This window comes from Takifugu flavidus, chromosome 8 (genome assembly GCF_003711565.1).
Source record: "Takifugu flavidus isolate HTHZ2018 chromosome 8, ASM371156v2, whole genome shotgun sequence".
Lineage (NCBI taxonomy): Eukaryota > Metazoa > Chordata > Actinopteri > Tetraodontiformes > Tetraodontidae > Takifugu > Takifugu flavidus.
Window position 1 is genome coordinate 7,227,751 of NC_079527.1, and position 17,754 is coordinate 7,245,504.

Sequence of the window (17,754 nt, forward strand, 5' to 3'; positions counted from 1 at the left end):
AATGAGTAAAGAGTACAATGTTTAAAATAATATGTGTGCGTTTTATTTATTTGTACACATTGATAAACATTTAGGGACACCACGGCCAGGTCACGCTCCAATTCATATAAATCTATAGAGGTGTAGTACAGTACTTCCCTCTTTTGTGGAACAGTGTATATGTGTGTGTGTGTATGTATATAATTTACATATGAGCATAATGTTACATTTACATAAAAGAGGTTGGGATAAATGATATGATAAATGATAAATAATGATAAATAATATAAGGGTATAATATAAGGGTTGATTTTTTAAGGTGTAAATATCATGAATAAGCATGGGATGTGGAGCTGTTGTGACTCTCTTTGTTGCCCTGTTTTACCTTCACATGAACCATGATATCGCTCTGATGGGAGTGGAAGACACATCAGTTACACTTTATTAAAAAGAGGAAATTGCGGGCTTTCCATCATCACTACAAATATTGACTCGGGTCGTAACGGACGTGTGCGCAATTTAGACGTCGCAGAGGAATAACAAGATTCTCCGTGGTGTTTGTTTTTATTCCAGTTCGGTTTGCAGGTGCCGATGGTCTCTCCTTGCAGACTGGCTTCCTGTTGTGTGATATCACACCAGATCTCAGTGCTTGTGAATTTAGAGCAGCCAATGAAAACAGGAAGTGAAAGTCTCTGGCCAGAGCAGACGGCTCAAAGCATGAACGTCCAACAAATACGGCTGAAGCTGCTTTCATGACCTTGAGATCATCAAGCAAGACAAATGCTGCAGGAAATCCATTTACCTGGAAGAGAGGTGATTGGAATAGGAGTGTGAGTGCAGTGTTTATACCTGTAAATGTGCAAGAGAGGAAATAACTAAAAGATCAAAAGAAACCAAGTAATGAATGTTGGAGATGAAATGACCGTTTGCTGTAGCTTGATGAAGAAAAAACCCATCAGGTTGGGATTTTACTGAAGCACTTCTGATACTTCTGCAGCAGTTTACAAGTGTTAATATAATCTGAGGAGACCTTTTAATTTATCTGACCAGTCAATGAGCTGTTTCCCCAAAGAAGAGAAAAAACTAAACTGCGATGTAAACAAGTGCAGTTAGATTATTTGACCAGAAGGGGCGCTGTAACCGCTCTCTAAAAACATCTAAAAATAAATTGGAGCGTAAATGAAATAACAAAATTCGGCTTAACCAAGTTTTAAAAAAACCCAAACCAACATATGAACTTAAGATAATAACATAATTACATAGATTAAATTTATATTGGACAGTCAAGATACAATATATATTTTCATTTTTACAAATTAAAATCCAAATTCCACTTTACCTGTAATAATCTTTATTTATACACACATACATGCACACAGTTTATACATGAAGTATAAATGTCGAAGTCTAAGTACTGAAAATCTATTTGAGTTATAGTTGTGTATTTACAATAGCCAACAGTGAAATGCAGTTTACTCAAGAACTCGGATGTAATTTGGTTTTTAAAGGGAGCAGCATCCTCCAAGAGCTACGCCAGCCGAGGAACAAAGTGCAGAACAAGAATAAAACATGAACGTCAAAATTCAGCAGTCTGTCTAATATAGACATTAAAACAGGTGTTTTTTAATTTAAACCAAATAGGTGCAAAAATATTTCAAATTGATCATAAATATGCTATGAATTAGATCAGCTCAGTTGTTGGAATTTCCAAAGGTCTTAACATGTTTTTGTGGAATTGAAATGAATGTAGCCCAAGCTGCTCACTGCTGTTGCTGCCTGAGTTAAAGAGACAACTACCGTTAACGGGGTTTAAAATGTACAAACGTTCACGGCTGAACATTTAGAGGAGCACCAGCGCTGTAAAAACAGAGCGTTTAAAAATCCCTTGGTCAGACGAGTGGATGTCAAGAGGAGGAGGATTACAGATCAAGTCGACCAGGAGAACCAACCAGGGCTGCGCTTTATTTCTTCTTCTTATTGTTAGGAGTGGAAGTCATTTTAAAATTATTCTCCAAAAGATTGTTTCAACATGGGTAGGATTTCAAAATTAGGAGACGGTCTTCAGATGCTCTCAAATTTAACAGTTATTCTCAATTCTTCTTCTCATTTATCAAAAAACCAAAAACAAACTGGGACCTACAGCTAAGTCACCAGAGGATGTCTGACAGGTTACTGGATTTGTGTGCAAGACTCAGAACCTTGTGAGGGAGCAGGGATGAGAGCAAAGCAGTTTTGACAGAACAGTACATATTTTATTGCACATTTCAACAGTACGGATCTGAAAAGCTGTGAAGAGCCGTTTCAAGTCTTTAAAAACCTGCGTGTTTGTGTCAGAAGGCCAGCGACACGCTCAGGAATCAAGCTGATCCACAACAGTCTCGGGGGTTCCACCACGCAGCTAAACGACTGGGAAAAACCAGAGGAGGTGTGTTTCTGGGCTGCTGAGGGATCTGCTCCACACGTGATGGAGGCCGACTCACTCTGCATGTTACGATGGCACGGTGGCGGACCCCCACCTGTGGTACACGTAGACGCAGGCGAACAGCAGGTTGGCGGTCAGGCTGGTCAGTAAAAGCCCCGGCCAGATTAAACGCTTCAGGAAACCTGCAGGGGGCAGAGCAGCATCAGATCCTGCTCTGAGGACGCACATTCCATGCTCAGGGTGTCAGGGTCCCCACTGCTGCAATATTAACGCTGACAAGAAACTCTTCCTGGTCTTCTCTCATGTAAGTTTGAGTCTGTGAGGGTAGCAGTGGCAGAGCTACGGGGTGGATATTAGAGCGTGTATGGGAGTGTCTGTGTTCCCGAACAAACATGTACAGCCGGGGCAAATATGGATGATAAATTTTGTCTGTTCAAAGAAAAGCACCAAGTTTCACTGCTTTTGTTCTACACTCCGTGACAGTTTGTCTTATTAATTACATTGAATATTAATATTTACATTTGCAGAGATTTTATTCATTCGTTAAGCTAATTGAAATGAATGGTGGCAGACCTAATAATGGCAAACAGAAAACAACAAACCTATGAAAACTGTAAGAGTAACCATTAGAATAATGAAAACAGCCATCTATATCCTTCTGCTATTCACTTATTACCCACCTATGTGAGTAATGGTCCCCACCCTGGCCACCTATGGATGGCTTTAATCAAAACTAACTCAGTCTGTTGCTTCTGGTCCACAGCAACAATAAGTTCCTTACCTTTGACCCTGACTGACCTAGAAGCCCAAGCCCTAACCGTCGCCAGATGACGTCTGATTCTAAATCTATACTTTTATTTGTTTCTATATGGAACATTCTGCTGTATTCACATGAAATATTTTACCTTTCTGCGGAGTGGCGCTACCCAATCCCTGTGTAGTGGTGCCAACCAGACAGGTGGAGGAGTCCGAGGAGCTCCCTCGCCTGTCGTCTTCTTCTTCAATAACCCTGCTGTCTCTTAGTAGAGAACTCAAATCTGAAAGATAATTCATTCACTTTTAAAAAAAACTAAATATTAATGAGTGTAAAGTCTTTTCAAGCGTTCGTGTCTAGCTTTGGACAATGTTTTACTCTGCCATCTAGTGGCAGCACCATGAATGACAAGCGGCTACTGCAACATTTAATGAACTTTAAATTTACCATTGTGGCTCTGAAAGTGTGCTGCTTTGTTAGAAAAGCAGCTGCTGTAAATGGAGCTCTGCTCAGCCAGAAAATATGGCGGAGAAACTGGAGGAGACATGATGGGGGATTCCTGTTCGGTTGAAAACAAATGGAGCTTCTGGCCGCTGATGTTGAGGCGAGCGGGACTGATGAGAGGACGCCGCCTGGCAGAACCTGAACTGGATGTAACGGACCCAGCCACTGAAGGAGTTGGAGAGGGGCCTGGGGACGATGGACGGCTTCCTGACTTCAGTGAAAAGTAATCTGAGACAAAAAGACATCAAAAGTGTCAAACGATCTGAGAGACAGGGACACAAACTGATGATTGAATACCTGAAGACGGAGACTCCTTGTACAGCGAGGCCGGTCTGCTGCCACTAAACAGGAACCCAGAATCTGAAAATGAGACAATCGCAAGCTGTAACACCACCAAACAGTTTAGACGTCTGTCTCCAACATCCCAGCCCTGAACTTTTCTTTCATACCCGTCCTGGAGAGGGAGGGGATCGTGCCGAGGGAAAGGGCTCTGCTGAGGCGCCCGGGCAGAGAAGAGGGGGACGCCTTACGCTCCCGGGGACTCTGATGGTGATTGATGAGCTTGGACAGGTTGGGCGGTGGGGCAGGGATGAAGGATTCCACCAAGTCAGGAGGCGGGAAGAGAGGTTGGCCGCTGAGGGGGGGCGCCGTCGAGCTACCTGCAAGGAATCTGCAACACAAGAGCAACGCAACAGACTCCAACATGAACTCGTGATCAAAACCAGCACGTGCAAAACACTTCCACATCACCGCGGGACACTTTGCTTAAGGACATTAGCTGTCTTCATGTCCCGCACACAACGTCTACAGTTCAGCTCCGTCCCCCGTTGGAGTGTGAAATGACGGCACAGCTTTCAGACAAATGTCACTGCAGCTGTTGTGATAACAAACGCGGCCCTGTAACGCAACAGGACACGCTCACATTTCCAACGCACACGTTATCTTTTCAGATAGATCAACACACACAAGCAGACGAGTCTGATTATATTTATCGTTTATTATGTTCCATTTACAGCAAACGCTCTCACAAAATGCTCAGATGGGACTCCAAAATGTCCAGCTTCAGTACCCAACATGGATGAAACCTCTGAGGCTGCAATAAAAATATACAAACACTGACCAGGTCACACTAGTTTAGAAGAATTATTGCTCTAATATTAAAAACCTGTTAGTATTACTGCAACTCGCATTACAGAAAAGGGTTAGCTACATACTGGAAATTCCTTAACAGTGCGTTCAAACATTAGAAAAATCCTTCTAGCAATGATTTCAAAGTTGCGGGTTCATAGTGCTTAAAGCCATACAGCTTATTGGGATGGCACATTTTCTAAAATGCACTCAAGTTAAAAATGTTCTACATGAACATGCACACAGGCTTGAAAGCAAACACAAAGATGAGACCATGACAGGTATAACTTTGGCAATGATAAAACAATTTCAGATTACATGTAAAAACAGATACTGAAATGAAACCCAGCGAGATGCAGATCAGACCCACAAGATTCTTTCGTGCAGGCTTTTATCCCGCAACAGTTTCAGGCTTCAGTACAGCAGATCAACTCGGGGCGTACCGGAGGAGAGCAGGCTGACCATAATCAGGAGTAAATCTGATCTTTGTCAACAGTTTCAACAGCAGGGTCTTGGCGTGATGCAGTTTATAAGACGGCCAGAAAACGTTCGTATGCTACAGCATTAGCATGTTTAATACTCTTATTCCAATGCCGACTAATCATCCAGGATTCATTCTGTATCAGAATTAAGCATTCATCTCACATTATTCATGTAAAAATCATCAATTCCAAGGTCCAGTGCGTAAGATATTGAACGATCTATATGAGCAGACATGCTTTTGTAGTGTCTAAAATATCGAAACGGAGGTATTTCTGTACACATTAATGTGGGGCCTCTGTGGGTGACAGAATGTTTCAACAGTAGTCCACAACAAACACTTTAATACAAACTTGAATATATGCTAATATTACATCGGTAATAATAATAATAACTGCTGTGGAGATATTTGTCATGGAATAACTCATTTGGATGGCCCACAGTTAGCAAAGGCCCCGAGCCTTCAAGCCAAAAAGGTTTTAGAGTGTACCGTTTTACTGTTGTGGTCTGAAAACTGACCTCCAGATGCCACTAAATCTTACACACTGAACCTTAAAAGCTTGCATATTGTGACTCCAGATTCATGGCATGCAAGATACAAAATTAACATTACTCAGTGCAACCTAATAATCCATCACAGCTTTTACTTGTAACACGTTTACCTATTTCTGCCATGACTCCATTATTCTACTCAGCACTGACGCAGTATTTGGGTTAAACTAAAGGAAAGTTCGACAAAAAAATGAAAAGAAGTGCTTAGTAACTGTATTTTATCAGTTTAGCTGCAAATGAGAAACATTTTCAAAATGATTAAATATTGGTCAGTAGTTAAAAATAAAGTAAATGGCAGTTAAATTCTGCAACGGATGAGATAAGCCAACACATTTTAAAACAACAAACCATGTGATAATCACACAAGTCAACATGGGCTCAAAACCTGGCAGCGACACACACAAAGCATCAACATTCAGTCCTTACCAAAACAATGATAAAACCCCGACCGTTTAACAGAGTACGGCTTCAGCTTTCGACCCTCAGATGGTGAAGCTGCATCTCAAATGGTAACATTTCTCCAGTCTACAATGATGCTGAATTTCCTTGGTTATTTACACTGCAATGATGCACAGTCGTCACTGTGTGTGCTACAGCGTAACCTGTTGTAGATGCTTTAAAGGAATCATGTAAAGGTAAAAGCAAAACATATCGTGTTTCTGTTAGTGTTAAAGGGGTTACCTCTGGGTGTTTAGAATTAATACTTAACATGGGTTTAATTTTAAACATGCAAATGATTCTTCTCAGTTTTGTTGTTACAGCGACGCAATCATTCCAAGTCCAAGGGCAGAAAATAGGAGCAGAGAGTATCAGACAGATAAAAACCACTGGGAGGAGCTTCAGGTATCCAAACCCAGCTGAATGAAGATGCATCATGATCTCCACGCTGGTACTTTACAGCCTGAAAGCACCATCGATGGACTAATGAAGACTGGACGCAGTCAGCCAAGTCAGGACAAACACAAACTTCAATCTTTGATTCTAAAATCAACGGTTATGTCACCGATGATGTAATCCTCTGCAATTCCACAAAAATAAAATAGTAGCCTCAGATGATTGATGATGGATTTAGATTACACTGAACACAGGAGGGCAAAGGCCATGCTGCAGTACTCTCACACATTAGTAGTTCATGCAAAGGTAGTGTTCTCACCCACAGCTACACGGAACTAGGGTTAATAAAGGAGGACATTCAAAAGTCAGCAAAACTCTCTCATGTTGGATTAGTTTGGCCCAATATTCCTTAGCATCAATGCCCTTGATGCAACCTTCACCTCATAGGAAGCTGAGATTTATTTGCTTTTGTTGCACTGTGATGTGTGTCGCACTTAAAGTAAAAAGAGTGGGAATCATCTAAAAAGGTGTTCTTTGTACTGTTGAAGTGTAACATCATAACATCCTATTTTCCTCCAACACTATTTTAACATTACTGCTCGGGCTCTGACCTTCGGTATCGGGCTCTTCTCGGACCCAGCGGTTTGTGAGTAGCGACAGCAGCAGCGAAGGAGACTAGGCAACAGAGGGAGATGGTGCAGCGTTTGGCTGTGTCCATCCAGCTCAAGGTAACAGTAAAGTAGCTCTCAGACAGGTAGAGGCACAGGATAATGAACCAGAGGACAGAAGCCATCACGTCGATCCTCCTCAACCTGAAACGTAACACGGATGTGGTTGAAGCTTTGTTACGGTCTCAAAGAAATGTGCTAAGCTAATGCTTACCTTACGGATCCTGCTAAAAATATAGCAGTCAAGCAGGTCAACAGGCCGAGAGAAACTACAGCAATCTGGTTGTCTCTCCCGTGCTGCCACACGACCCGGGCGTTTTCAGTGACCTGATCTGGGAGAAGCTCCAGCAGGTCCTGAAATGCTGGCGGTCCTCGAGTGCCTTGTTCGTTGGGTTTGGACTCATTGGTGGGCTTGTTAGGAATGACTCCACCACTTAAGGTCTGTTGGTCACCCGGTGAATTTGACTTGTCTGGCAATTTGCAGAAAGTGGCCGCAATCATGAAAGCGCAAAGGAGGAGGGCGAGGATCCTCAACAGGATGACGCCCAGAGGAGAAGCCACAAACCCGGTTCTCTGTGAGAGAGAGCACAACCTTAAAACAAATCCTGGTTTCTGATTTCTGACTATATAGAAAACATTGTGGAGCGGTATGAATAGGAAGCCAACTCTGATCTCTCTCTTCAATCATCTGCTTGGCTTTGCTTTTCTAGTGTTAGTTATTACCTGTTTATAGAGTCAAACACTAACGCAACAACTAGGTACCAAAACATAGCTCAGCATTTCATAACAATGTAATAAGATAAGTAGATCAAAACTTCCAGCCTTTTCGTGCTTCCTATAAAATCACTGACATTTATTTTTGTCACTCTGGAACAGTGGCGTACTACACACCTTTAAATAGGCCCTGTCTGATTCCCGGCTCCGTCGAAGTTGATGGTTTAAAAGTACTGTTCGCAGTTGTCGGTTCTGATATTTGATGTAGTACTCCACCGCTGTCTGACATGGCCTGCATAGCTTGTAGGTCTGCTCCAGGTGGTGCTTGTAGGCTTCTATCTCCTCATCATAGTTCTCCTGAAAACAAACCCTAATTTACTGCCTGGGGTACGGACAACAATTAAAGGGTGACAACTGTGTAATACCGAAACAAGACCACTGTACGTACTTCATTTCTTGGGATGAAAGAGGCCAATTTCTTTATCTTTAAAGACTGATTGTTGTTGCACTTCCTACATAACAGCATCTGACAGTTGACCCACTGATGCGTCTTGGGTGCCTCAGATGTAGGAAGCCCACCAGACACGCCATGGTTCAGATGCTCCATGTACTGTGCTGGGATGGGTTTGTTGTAATCCCCATTCTGCAGACGAAGCACATCAACCACACAAAAGGTCTTTAAACACAGATCTTAGCACAAAAGGGAAGGGTGACAGTTGACAACCAAGGGAAGGAAATAATACACATGGACCACATACTTTTCAAACCCACCTCCTGAAAACCATTGTACTGGTCACAGTTTGGGCAGTCCCAACAGTTCCTGTTCCCATATGGGACCACAGTGTTCTGGTTACAGAACCAACAGTTCACGTTTGCGTGGATCGGCTTCTTTCTGTACAAAAAAGGGATGCAATGCAATTCATTAGCCTTGAAGTATACGACTGAAATATATATGTATTTGATCTTTCGGGGCACTGCATATTCATATTGTGGTAGCTAATAACTGCGTTAGCAAACATCTAACAGTATCGATCGAGTTAGCCGAACAATCTCATGAATCCAAACACTTATTCTGATGTTTCGAACCACAGAGATGAGTTGTAAACAACGTTTCGTAACCTGGGACTGTACCGGGTAAAACGATAAAAGCATGTTCTTATTAACTCATACCTGGTGATAAATTTATATATCAGTGCTCCACCGGCGAGAAACGCAGTAGCTCCAACCCCGCTGTACAACAGTTCAGGATACTCCAACATTAAATGGTTAAACGCTTCCATTTGCGGCTGCAGCGGTACACTCGCTAGCAAAACATGAGAAGCTCGGTTAGCTAACCGTACCGCAACACAAGGCTCAGGGGTGCACGCGGCAAGACGATGCCCTTTTGTTAACGCCTGGGCAGCGGAAACGGAAACTACGTCACCACTCGGGCGCGCGCAATTGTCAGCTTCAAAGGTGAGTCAATCGAAAATGGCAGTTTTATGTTCGCAACATGTGTTTTGTAAAAGTTCATGTCAGATTAGAAATATAAAAATCAGTTTTAAGCAGAACCTCGTGCAAAATACATTTTTTTATGTTTTTAATTACACAAATCGATTCAAGCCTTGAATTTCAAGACTCTCGCTTATAGATTATTTTAATATCTTTTATGACATGCGTTAAACAATCATATAAACACATTTGAAACTTGAAGCTGCTAATTTGATTGTAAAACATAGACCGTTTTATTGTAAAACGAGAGCAAACATTGGCATCGCAGTGATAACATTTATTGATGATAATTAATGTTCTAGTTATTCAAAATGAATAAACAAGACCGTGCTCAAATACTGTATATGCAATCAGCCACAAGTTTGGCTGAATCAAATCTTGAGGCAAAAGTCAATTTTATTTAAACACAGAGTCAATTAACATCAGCCAACATTCAGAATTTAGTAAGGGACGTTGTCAGTGCTAAATGTGAGGGTGAAAACCCCCCACCAGAAATAAAATAAATAACAGAGTCACAACTTCACCTTACAACAACTGAACTGTCCAACAAATAAAAAAATCATTTACAGTAAGAACAGAATGTATCAAAAATACTTTTAGAACGAACAAGCGATTCAGCGTTAAAGAACTGACGTTGAAATAATGGAGCCGGTGAGCTTCACATGTCAAATACAGCATAAGAGCTGACCTGCTGGAAGTTACAAGCCATGGAAACCGACCCCCCCTCCGGGCTTAGTGGCTGGGTCACGGCACCGTAGGGACACGCGTTGTGGGGGGGCGGGTGGAGGTGGTAGGAGCCGTAAGGTGGGTGGCTGAAGTGAGGCGGATAGTACGACGTCACCGGGGCGGTGGGGGACACCAGGTGCGTGTGGCCGTGGAAGAGCTGCGATGTCGGGTATGCAGGGGGCTGGGGGGCCACACCCCAGCGGGCTCCGACGTACGGCTGCAGGTACAGGGACTCCAGACTCGGGGGTCTGCAGGGCCTCTTCACCCGCCTCTTTCGCCGGTAGTCTCCCTTCTCGAACATGTCCTCAAACGCGGGGTCCAGCACCCAGTAGTTCCCCTTCCGATCCCCGCCGGTCTCCTTGATGGGCACCTTCAGGAAGCAGTCGTTCAGGGACAGGTTGTGCCTCACGCTGTTCTGCCAACTTTTCTTATCCTTCGCGTAATACGGGAACCTGGTGGTGATGAAGTCATAAATGCCCCTGAGGGTCAGCCGCTTGTCCGGGCTCTGACCGATGGCCATGGCGATCAGAGCCACGTAGGAATAAGGTGGCTTCAGCGGGCTGTAGATGTCCTGCGCATCTGGGGCCTTCAGGGCCGGTGAGCTGGAGCTGATGTCCAGGAGCTGCTCCTTCTGCTCGGCCAGTGTTTCCTCCCTTGCGTCCATGGTCGGGGGTTCAACGTGCATGTGCAGAACTACTGCGCGTCCACTCGGGGCAGAAATAGGACGGGAGTGCACTTGCGTCGCAGGTGCGCGCACTCCTCCCACAGGTGCATTGTTTCATCTCAGCGAGTTCCCACGGTCTTTTGGACACTTCAGTGGACTTCAGGGTAGCCGAGCTTGAAACGAGTCGCCAGAATGTTTTTAAAAAACAAATCAGAAGTTGTGAGGTGCTTGATGTCAGCGGTTTTAGTTGTGCATAATGCGCATGGATGTGAAGGAAGGATTAAAATCACCTCTGCAGACTTTTATGTTCGTTTTGAAGTGCGGTGAATCTCAAAGCCTTACAAAGTGCCTTCATCTCACATTAAATGTATACTGTAGAGGGCTTTTTGAGGTGAAGGCTGGCAGATAATGAGCACCCACGCTTTCTCTCCAGACTGTGCGGCTCCCACACGCTGATAATGAAACTCATCTGAAAATGTGTGGCAACCCAAGAACGACAGGAATTTCTTTCTCACGACTTCCTCACGATCACCAGGGACATCAAATCAGATGATAAATGTCTATTCATTACTGTTAAAGCTTCAGCCGCTATTCTCAACATTTTAACAGTTTTATTGCGTGCGGCGATTTTTATTGTTTTTCCCTCTTTGGCCTAAACCAAGGAAACGTTTTACAAGATATCAGCAGCATTTAAATATGAGATATCATTTTTAGTTTGATTTTAAAATAGCAGAATGTGAAAGTGGCCATAAAATGTAAGCCATAAAGTCTCTGAGTATACACTGTGTGTCAAAGACTATTACAATTATTAAAGACGTTAGTTAAATGATTATTACATAGTTGTTGTTTTTTTTGTAAAGAACATGAATTTAATTATTCAATTCAATTCAATTCAATCTTTATTTATATGGCACTTTTCATACACTAGGTAGCACAAAGTGTCTCACAGAGGATAAAAACAGCAAAGAGAACAAGAGAATCAAGAAAAGGACACACACACACATGCATACAACACACTTACACACACACCCACACACATAAACAAGCTGAGGCAAGCTGAGACATGGCTGGGCACCGAGACCTGATGCGAAGGAGACGCCACCTTTGGGGGCCCACCATGCTGAGGGAGGTCACGGTCTGTGACCACAGGTGGTACCGCCACAAAGACCACCCTGACCCGGACAGACCGGAGGCTCCACACCAAAGCACAGAGCCCCCTAACCACCCAGGCCAGAGTCGACCACTGGACAGCACCTCCAGCGGTAGACCGGAAACATCTCCCAGCCTGGCAGGCCCCCATGAGGAAACACCATGAGGAGACACTGGAGCTAAAAACTGAAGGACTGAAACAGTAAATGGGATAAAAGGTATAAAAGCTAAAAACTAAGGAACTAAGAATTGAAGTAGTAAAACAGTACTAAGACTAAAACAGACTAAAACAGTAAATGGGATAAAAGACTAAAAACTGAGAATAAGAACTGAGGGAGTAAAACAGTAAAAGTATCAAGTAAAATAAGGATAAGACATAAAAAAGCATGAGGGCATAAAAGAAATTAAAAATAATCAGAAAATCAGTTAAGGCCTGATTAAAAAGGTGTGTCTTGAGCCTCTTTTTAAAAATCTCAACAGTCTCTCTGCGGCCCTGAGGTTCTCCGGCAGGCTGTTCCACAGTCGGGGACCATAATAACTGAAGGCCGCTTCCCCGTGCGTTTTAGAGCTTACTTGTGGAATGGTTAAAAGGCCGGTGCCCGAGGACCTCAGAGTCCGTGAGGGTTGATAATATAAAAGCATGTCTGATAAATAAGTCGGGCCAAGACCATTAAGACATTTAAAAACTAATAAAAGAACCTTAAAATCGATCCTGAAACGCACGGGTAGCCAATGCAGCGATTCTAAAACTGGTGTGATGTGCTCCCGCCCTCTGGTCCTCGTCAGCACTCGTGCAGCTGAGTTGTGTAATAACTGTAGGTTTGTGATGCTCTTTTTTTGGAAGACCAGCGAGCAGGGCATTACAATAATCTAAACGTCAAGAGATAAAAGCGTGCATCAGCACCTCTGTGCTGGCCTGAGAGAGAAACGGGCGGACTCTGGCTATATTCTTCAGGTGGTAAAAACCTACCTTTGTTATGTTTTTGATGTGTGGAATAAAACTAAGCTCAGAGTCAAAGATCACACCCAGATTTTTTACAAATTGAGATGGCTTAAAATCCTTTAACTTTGGTACAAGTTTCTCTCTCTGACCTTCAGGACCAATGACTAAGACTTCTGTATTGTCCTGGTTGAGCTGTAGGACGTTTTCTGCCATCCATGACTGGATATCTAGAATACAGTTAAAAAGGGCATCAGCTGGCCCTGTGTCATCAGGAGCCACGGCGATGTACAGCTGCGTATCGTCAGCATAGCTGTGGAAGCTGATGCCGTGGCTCCTGATGACGTCCCCAAGAGGAAGCATGTAAAGATTAAAAAGGGTTGGACCTAAAATTGACCCTTGGGGTCAATTACCGGTACATTGAATTATGAATTGAATATATTACCCATGACTCACAAGCTAACGCGTTCGCTGCCACCTTCTGTCTCAATCAGATGGAAAGATCCTGAATTCTTTGTCAGTTTCACATCTCACGTTGACGTTGAAGACCTGATCTCTGGTCAGCATTAGAAGGTTTGTCACTGGCAGTTCGACTCAATCTTCTGGACTCATGCAACTGTGCACCAAAGGAATTTGCTGTGAACTATCTGTTTGGATGTCACTAACCTGTTAATCTAGCAAAGATCTCCACCAGCCGGCCATCAGCAGGAGGGTCCCCCTACATGAGCCTGGCCCTGCTCAAGGTTTCTTCCTGTTAAAGGGGAGTTTCCTTGCCACTGTTGCTTGTTGGGGGTCAGGCCCTGGGATTCTGGAAAGCGCCTTGAAACAATTTTGATTGTAACAGACACTATATAAATAAAGATTGATTGATATAAACTAGCATAATATGACTGCAGGAGGTTGAATGGGAAATAAAATTGACCTTCTGTTTTCTCTTTTATAACCTTAATTTCATTAGGGTAACTTAGTCAGAGCAGGTTAAATTAATGTTTAAAATTGTTTTGGTGTTGAAAAACCAGCTTTCTTTACTTCATACAGCGGACACCACCATTTCAGAGAAATCACTTCCTGTCCCAGTGACGGGATTGTCACCTGATCGCCACACCAGGATCAGTTAAGACATTATTATCAGCACGATGGAATCTGTTAGTCATGTCCGCATGCCCATGAGAGCGCTATCATACCCTTCTTAGCGCCAGCAGGCTTCATGATGTCACTCAGCTCCCACAATGCATTGCTCATTCAATAGGGTTCTGCTTGATCAGTTCTCGACTGGTCTGACCCCGGACACGTTTCACATCCTTTAATTCTGAGGCGTGATTCTCTAAACAGAGTACAGCATCTGCTACAGTAAACAGGTTTTAGCTGTTGGAACAGACGTTCCTCTCCTGAGGTTAAGACAACACTGTTATGCTCTCCTGTCAGTTTTGAAAGATAAAATCTATTCTGTCTATAAAAGAAAGATAACAAGGATTCCCGAGATGACAGATTACATTCTGAGGAATCCAGTGTTTTCCACATTTCTTATATTACAATTAACCTCAGTTACCTTCTGATGAACTCACCCAGTAGTCAAATTTATAAAAACAATGCATGCAATGGAAATGTATCACTTGTGATCACTTGCTCAGCCAACAATTATAATGTATGTTGTATATTAGATTATAGATTGTGACTCAACTTGAAGTTATTTGTGGATGACACAGCTGTAGCCTTGATTTAGGTCTGATTCTTCTTTGTATTTATTCTCTTTTGCAAAAACCTACATTTCTAAATGAATTTAAATAGGAAATGCATCATTTCTTAAATCTTACATCGACTGTAGTGTTGTAGCAGCAGTATTGTACTGCAAATTATCTATTTCTTTCTATCCTCTGCCATCTTGTGGAGGCAAGTGGAAAGACTACTAATAGAATTAAAACGTGGTTGTAACCAAGTTAAAATGCAGCTAAACATATACCTAAAACTCAGTTCTTATAGGTGGGCTATATATTTTACAAAACGCTTGTTTCATAATTAATATTAAACCTTGCCACATGGATATTTCAACCATTCTGCTGATAAATCCGCTAAAGAGATAAAGATTTTAGATGCTATCCTTACATAAAACCACTAGATGGCGGCAGAAGAGCAGTGTTCAAGGCTGTGTCATGCAGTCGCGGGTCTATTTTTCCGTTTATGTGCAACCTGATATTTCAACCACACACACACACACACACCACACACACACACACACACACACACGCACGCACGCACGCACGCACGCACACACACACACACACATATATTAAATCTTTCACACATAAGATGAAAGAGTGCAAATTCTTAAAACTAAAACATGTAAAATAAACACAAAACGAAAGATCGACTTGTAATATCCTGGAACCAAACAATCTTATCATTGGTTTGCTGGTTTTATTTGTGACAAACCATTAAAAGTAACATAAACAGATTGTTTTGTAGGAAATATGTCTGCTTTATGCCTTCGTACACCCATAACTTGCCCCCATAACCGCATGCGTTGACATCATACATTAAAACGAGGGCCAAGGGTGCAAACTGGATGAGCCTTTATGTACTCATTCACTGCAGGGTGCATCTCATAAATTAAATTTTTTATCAAAAGAAGGGGGCCTTCGTTAGACCCAGGCACAATTAGCAAGAATGTTTGACCCATTGTGCTTATTCAGTCTGAAAAAACAACAGAGCTTGAGAAATGTGTTGTGCTGTGCCCTGTGGTGACTCCGTATTTGATGCTCGGTGTGAACGTTGGTAAACAACACCCAGAATTGGACCCAACGACCCTTCATTTTCGTCATTCCGACACGTCCCATTTCAGATAGCTTTGAAGTCAAAGACAAAAAGCAAAATGTATCCCTGGGGGCTTTGGAATTCATGCGAGAAACCACAAAAACAACACTTCATCAGGGGCACCATTCTGAATGGTGATCAGCAATATATGGGGAAATTCAAATGAGAAGCATTGTGTGCGGGAAAAGCCAAAGAGATTTGTCTTGTCCGTGGCCCCTTCGTCTTTTTAATGCCTCCTCTCATGAGTGACTTTGATGTGCTCTTGATGGCTAAAAAAAACAAAGCACTGTGGTTCAATTAAATTCCAGTGGAGAATAGGTTTGTTGGACAAGTGGGTGGGATGCGGGAAGGGCAAGAATGCCATTTCATAAAGAAAGACACAAGAAAATCACATTTCAGCCAGTGTATCAATCTGAGGAATAAAGGAAGGAAGGATGGAGGAAAGACGGAGGGTGTGGAGGAGATACAGAGCGGGATAAAGTGAGCAGGGTGTGAGAAAAGGAGCTCCAGTTGATCGCTCTTTAGAAAAGGCCCCCACTCTCCTGCTGGGCCCTGCTCAGCTCTTGTCCTCCTGGTACAATGCTGGTGGACCAGCTGCCCTCCCCAACATCTACCAAGAACCCACCCCGCCTCTCTTGTGCCCCCCAACTGCCCTCCGTGTACTGGAGCTATGCTGACAGCCTGGACCCCAGACCTCAACATATGGAGGCCAGACCAAGAGGGCTGCGCTCCCATGTGCTCCACAGCTGGGGATCTGTTGGAATGGACGGCCGAGCTTCTTCCCAGCACATGCTCCCTCTGTGACGCCCTTCAGACATCAGATTGCAGGAGATAAACTAAGAACCTGGCAGGAACTAAAGGTTTCACATCTAGTGAAATCACCGCTTGCAAATTGGAATGTTTTCAAGAATCTGTTGCTGAGATTATCCCATTAATGAGGTTGTTCCACACAAAACATGCTCCAATCAAGCCTCTAATGAGGAATTACTACATATAAATCCTAAGGAAAATGCAAAGTTATGTCTTAAATGTATGAAAAGCAAGTGATAGTGGAACTCGTGGAACAGAGGAACTCGTGTTGTCTTAGAAAGATAACGTTCTATTGTTACTTCTGGTTTCTGATGTGCATTAAAAGGCTTTTTAAAGAGCATAAACATGCTTGAATGTTAATATCCGTATTTAGGACACTTTGGAGCATGAAGTGAGTAAGACATTGAGCCGGGTACTTCTCCACTAGTGCATCAGTGTTGTCCCACCATGTTTCCACACTAGCCTGGAATGTTAAGTAAAATAAATAGCATTTCTCTAACTAAAACTTTAGGGGAAAAATAAGATCAAATTTCAGAGGTAATTTTGAAATATGTCTAAAACAAAACAACAAACCTCTGGTTTTGTTGATGCAGCGGTGTAAAATTGAACTTTGTCCTGACTGAAGATTCACTCATTGTGAAATCTGTGCTTTCACCACTAGGTGCTGCCAAATCCAACACGATGGACCTCTAAAAGACACGAGGAGGAAGTTCTGAAATCCCTACTGGTTAAAGTTGTCAAATGAAATCCAGCCGTCGTGAAATAAATCCTTTTAGTCAAACTCTTAAAATGTCAAAACATCATGTGTAAAAAGACGAGCTTCCCCCTTCATGATGTGTCTGATACATTTTCTCTGCCAGAGACAGTAAATTTTCTTGAGAGACCCAGAAATGATAAAGACTGCATCAGTTTTAACCCTGACATTCCATTCCTATACATGTAATCTGAATAATTATTCAGTACTCAATCATAAATAATCATTATCCTCAATATTATTTATTTACAGGCTAAAAAAAACCCATATTATTTTACGCAATCATGCACTGACAAACATACAGGAAATTCCTGTAGCAAAGACAGAAATATAATGCGCTTTGATTCAGTCTGTATATCCACCACATCTCGTTA

General features: G+C 42.7%; 2 protein-coding genes and 1 long non-coding RNA gene across 6 annotated transcripts; 1 reads left to right on the top strand and 2 right to left on the bottom strand.

The window, feature by feature from the left end:
- Nucleotides 1-1,313: 1,313 nt before the first annotated feature.
- tmem201 (transmembrane protein 201) lies at nt 1,314-13,617 on the bottom strand. 4 transcript variants are annotated; one of them, XM_057040771.1, is made up of 11 exons: nt 13,462-13,617; nt 8,807-8,927; nt 8,484-8,678; nt 8,213-8,392; nt 7,536-7,894; nt 7,265-7,465; nt 4,109-4,329; nt 3,957-4,019; nt 3,603-3,887; nt 3,307-3,438; nt 1,314-2,583 (listed from the first exon to the last, which is right to left on the bottom strand). In XM_057040771.1, exons 3-11 carry the CDS (start codon nt 8,640-8,642, stop codon nt 2,468-2,470), a joined length of 1,716 nt encoding a protein of 571 aa, XP_056896751.1. In that variant the 5' UTR covers nt 8,643-8,678; nt 8,807-8,927; nt 13,462-13,617; the 3' UTR covers nt 1,314-2,467. The 4 variants fall into 4 exon arrangements, with proteins under 4 accessions (XP_056896751.1, XP_056896753.1, XP_056896752.1 ...); XM_057040773.1 differs by having other exon boundaries at nt 8,794-8,927; nt 13,462-13,612; XM_057040772.1 differs by lacking the exon at nt 13,462-13,617 and adding an exon at nt 10,215-10,353.
- On the top strand, nt 9,369-17,416 carry LOC130529997 (uncharacterized). The gene is made up of 3 exons (XR_008951692.1): nt 9,369-9,490; nt 13,500-13,578; nt 17,288-17,416. It is a non-coding gene; the product is annotated as an uncharacterized LOC130529997 (long non-coding RNA).
- foxl2l (forkhead box L2-like) lies at nt 9,736-11,775 on the bottom strand. Its single transcript, XM_057040774.1, has one exon. It carries the CDS (start codon nt 10,935-10,937, stop codon nt 10,185-10,187), a length of 753 nt encoding a protein of 250 aa, XP_056896754.1. The 5' UTR covers nt 10,938-11,775; the 3' UTR covers nt 9,736-10,184.
- Nucleotides 17,417-17,754: the final 338 nt, after the last annotated feature.

Bases quoted from the DNA above. Each gene is read 5' to 3' on its own strand.
- tmem201 (XM_057040770.1), bottom strand. From the start codon at position 9,315: ATGGAAGCGTTTAACCATTTAATGTTGGAGTATCCTGAACTGTTGTAC. The intron at 8,679-8,806 runs GTGGGTTTGAAA...CTTCGTCTGCAG, and splicing joins AGTACAATGGTTTTCAGGAG to AATGGGGATTACAACAAACC. The intron at 4,330-7,264 runs GTCAGAGCCCGA...CTTGTGTTGCAG, and splicing joins AGAAGAGCCCGATACCGAAG to ATTCCTTGCAGGTAGCTCGA.
- foxl2l (XM_057040774.1), bottom strand. From the start codon at position 10,937: ATGCACGTTGAACCCCCGACCATGGACGCAAGGGAGGAAACACTGGCC.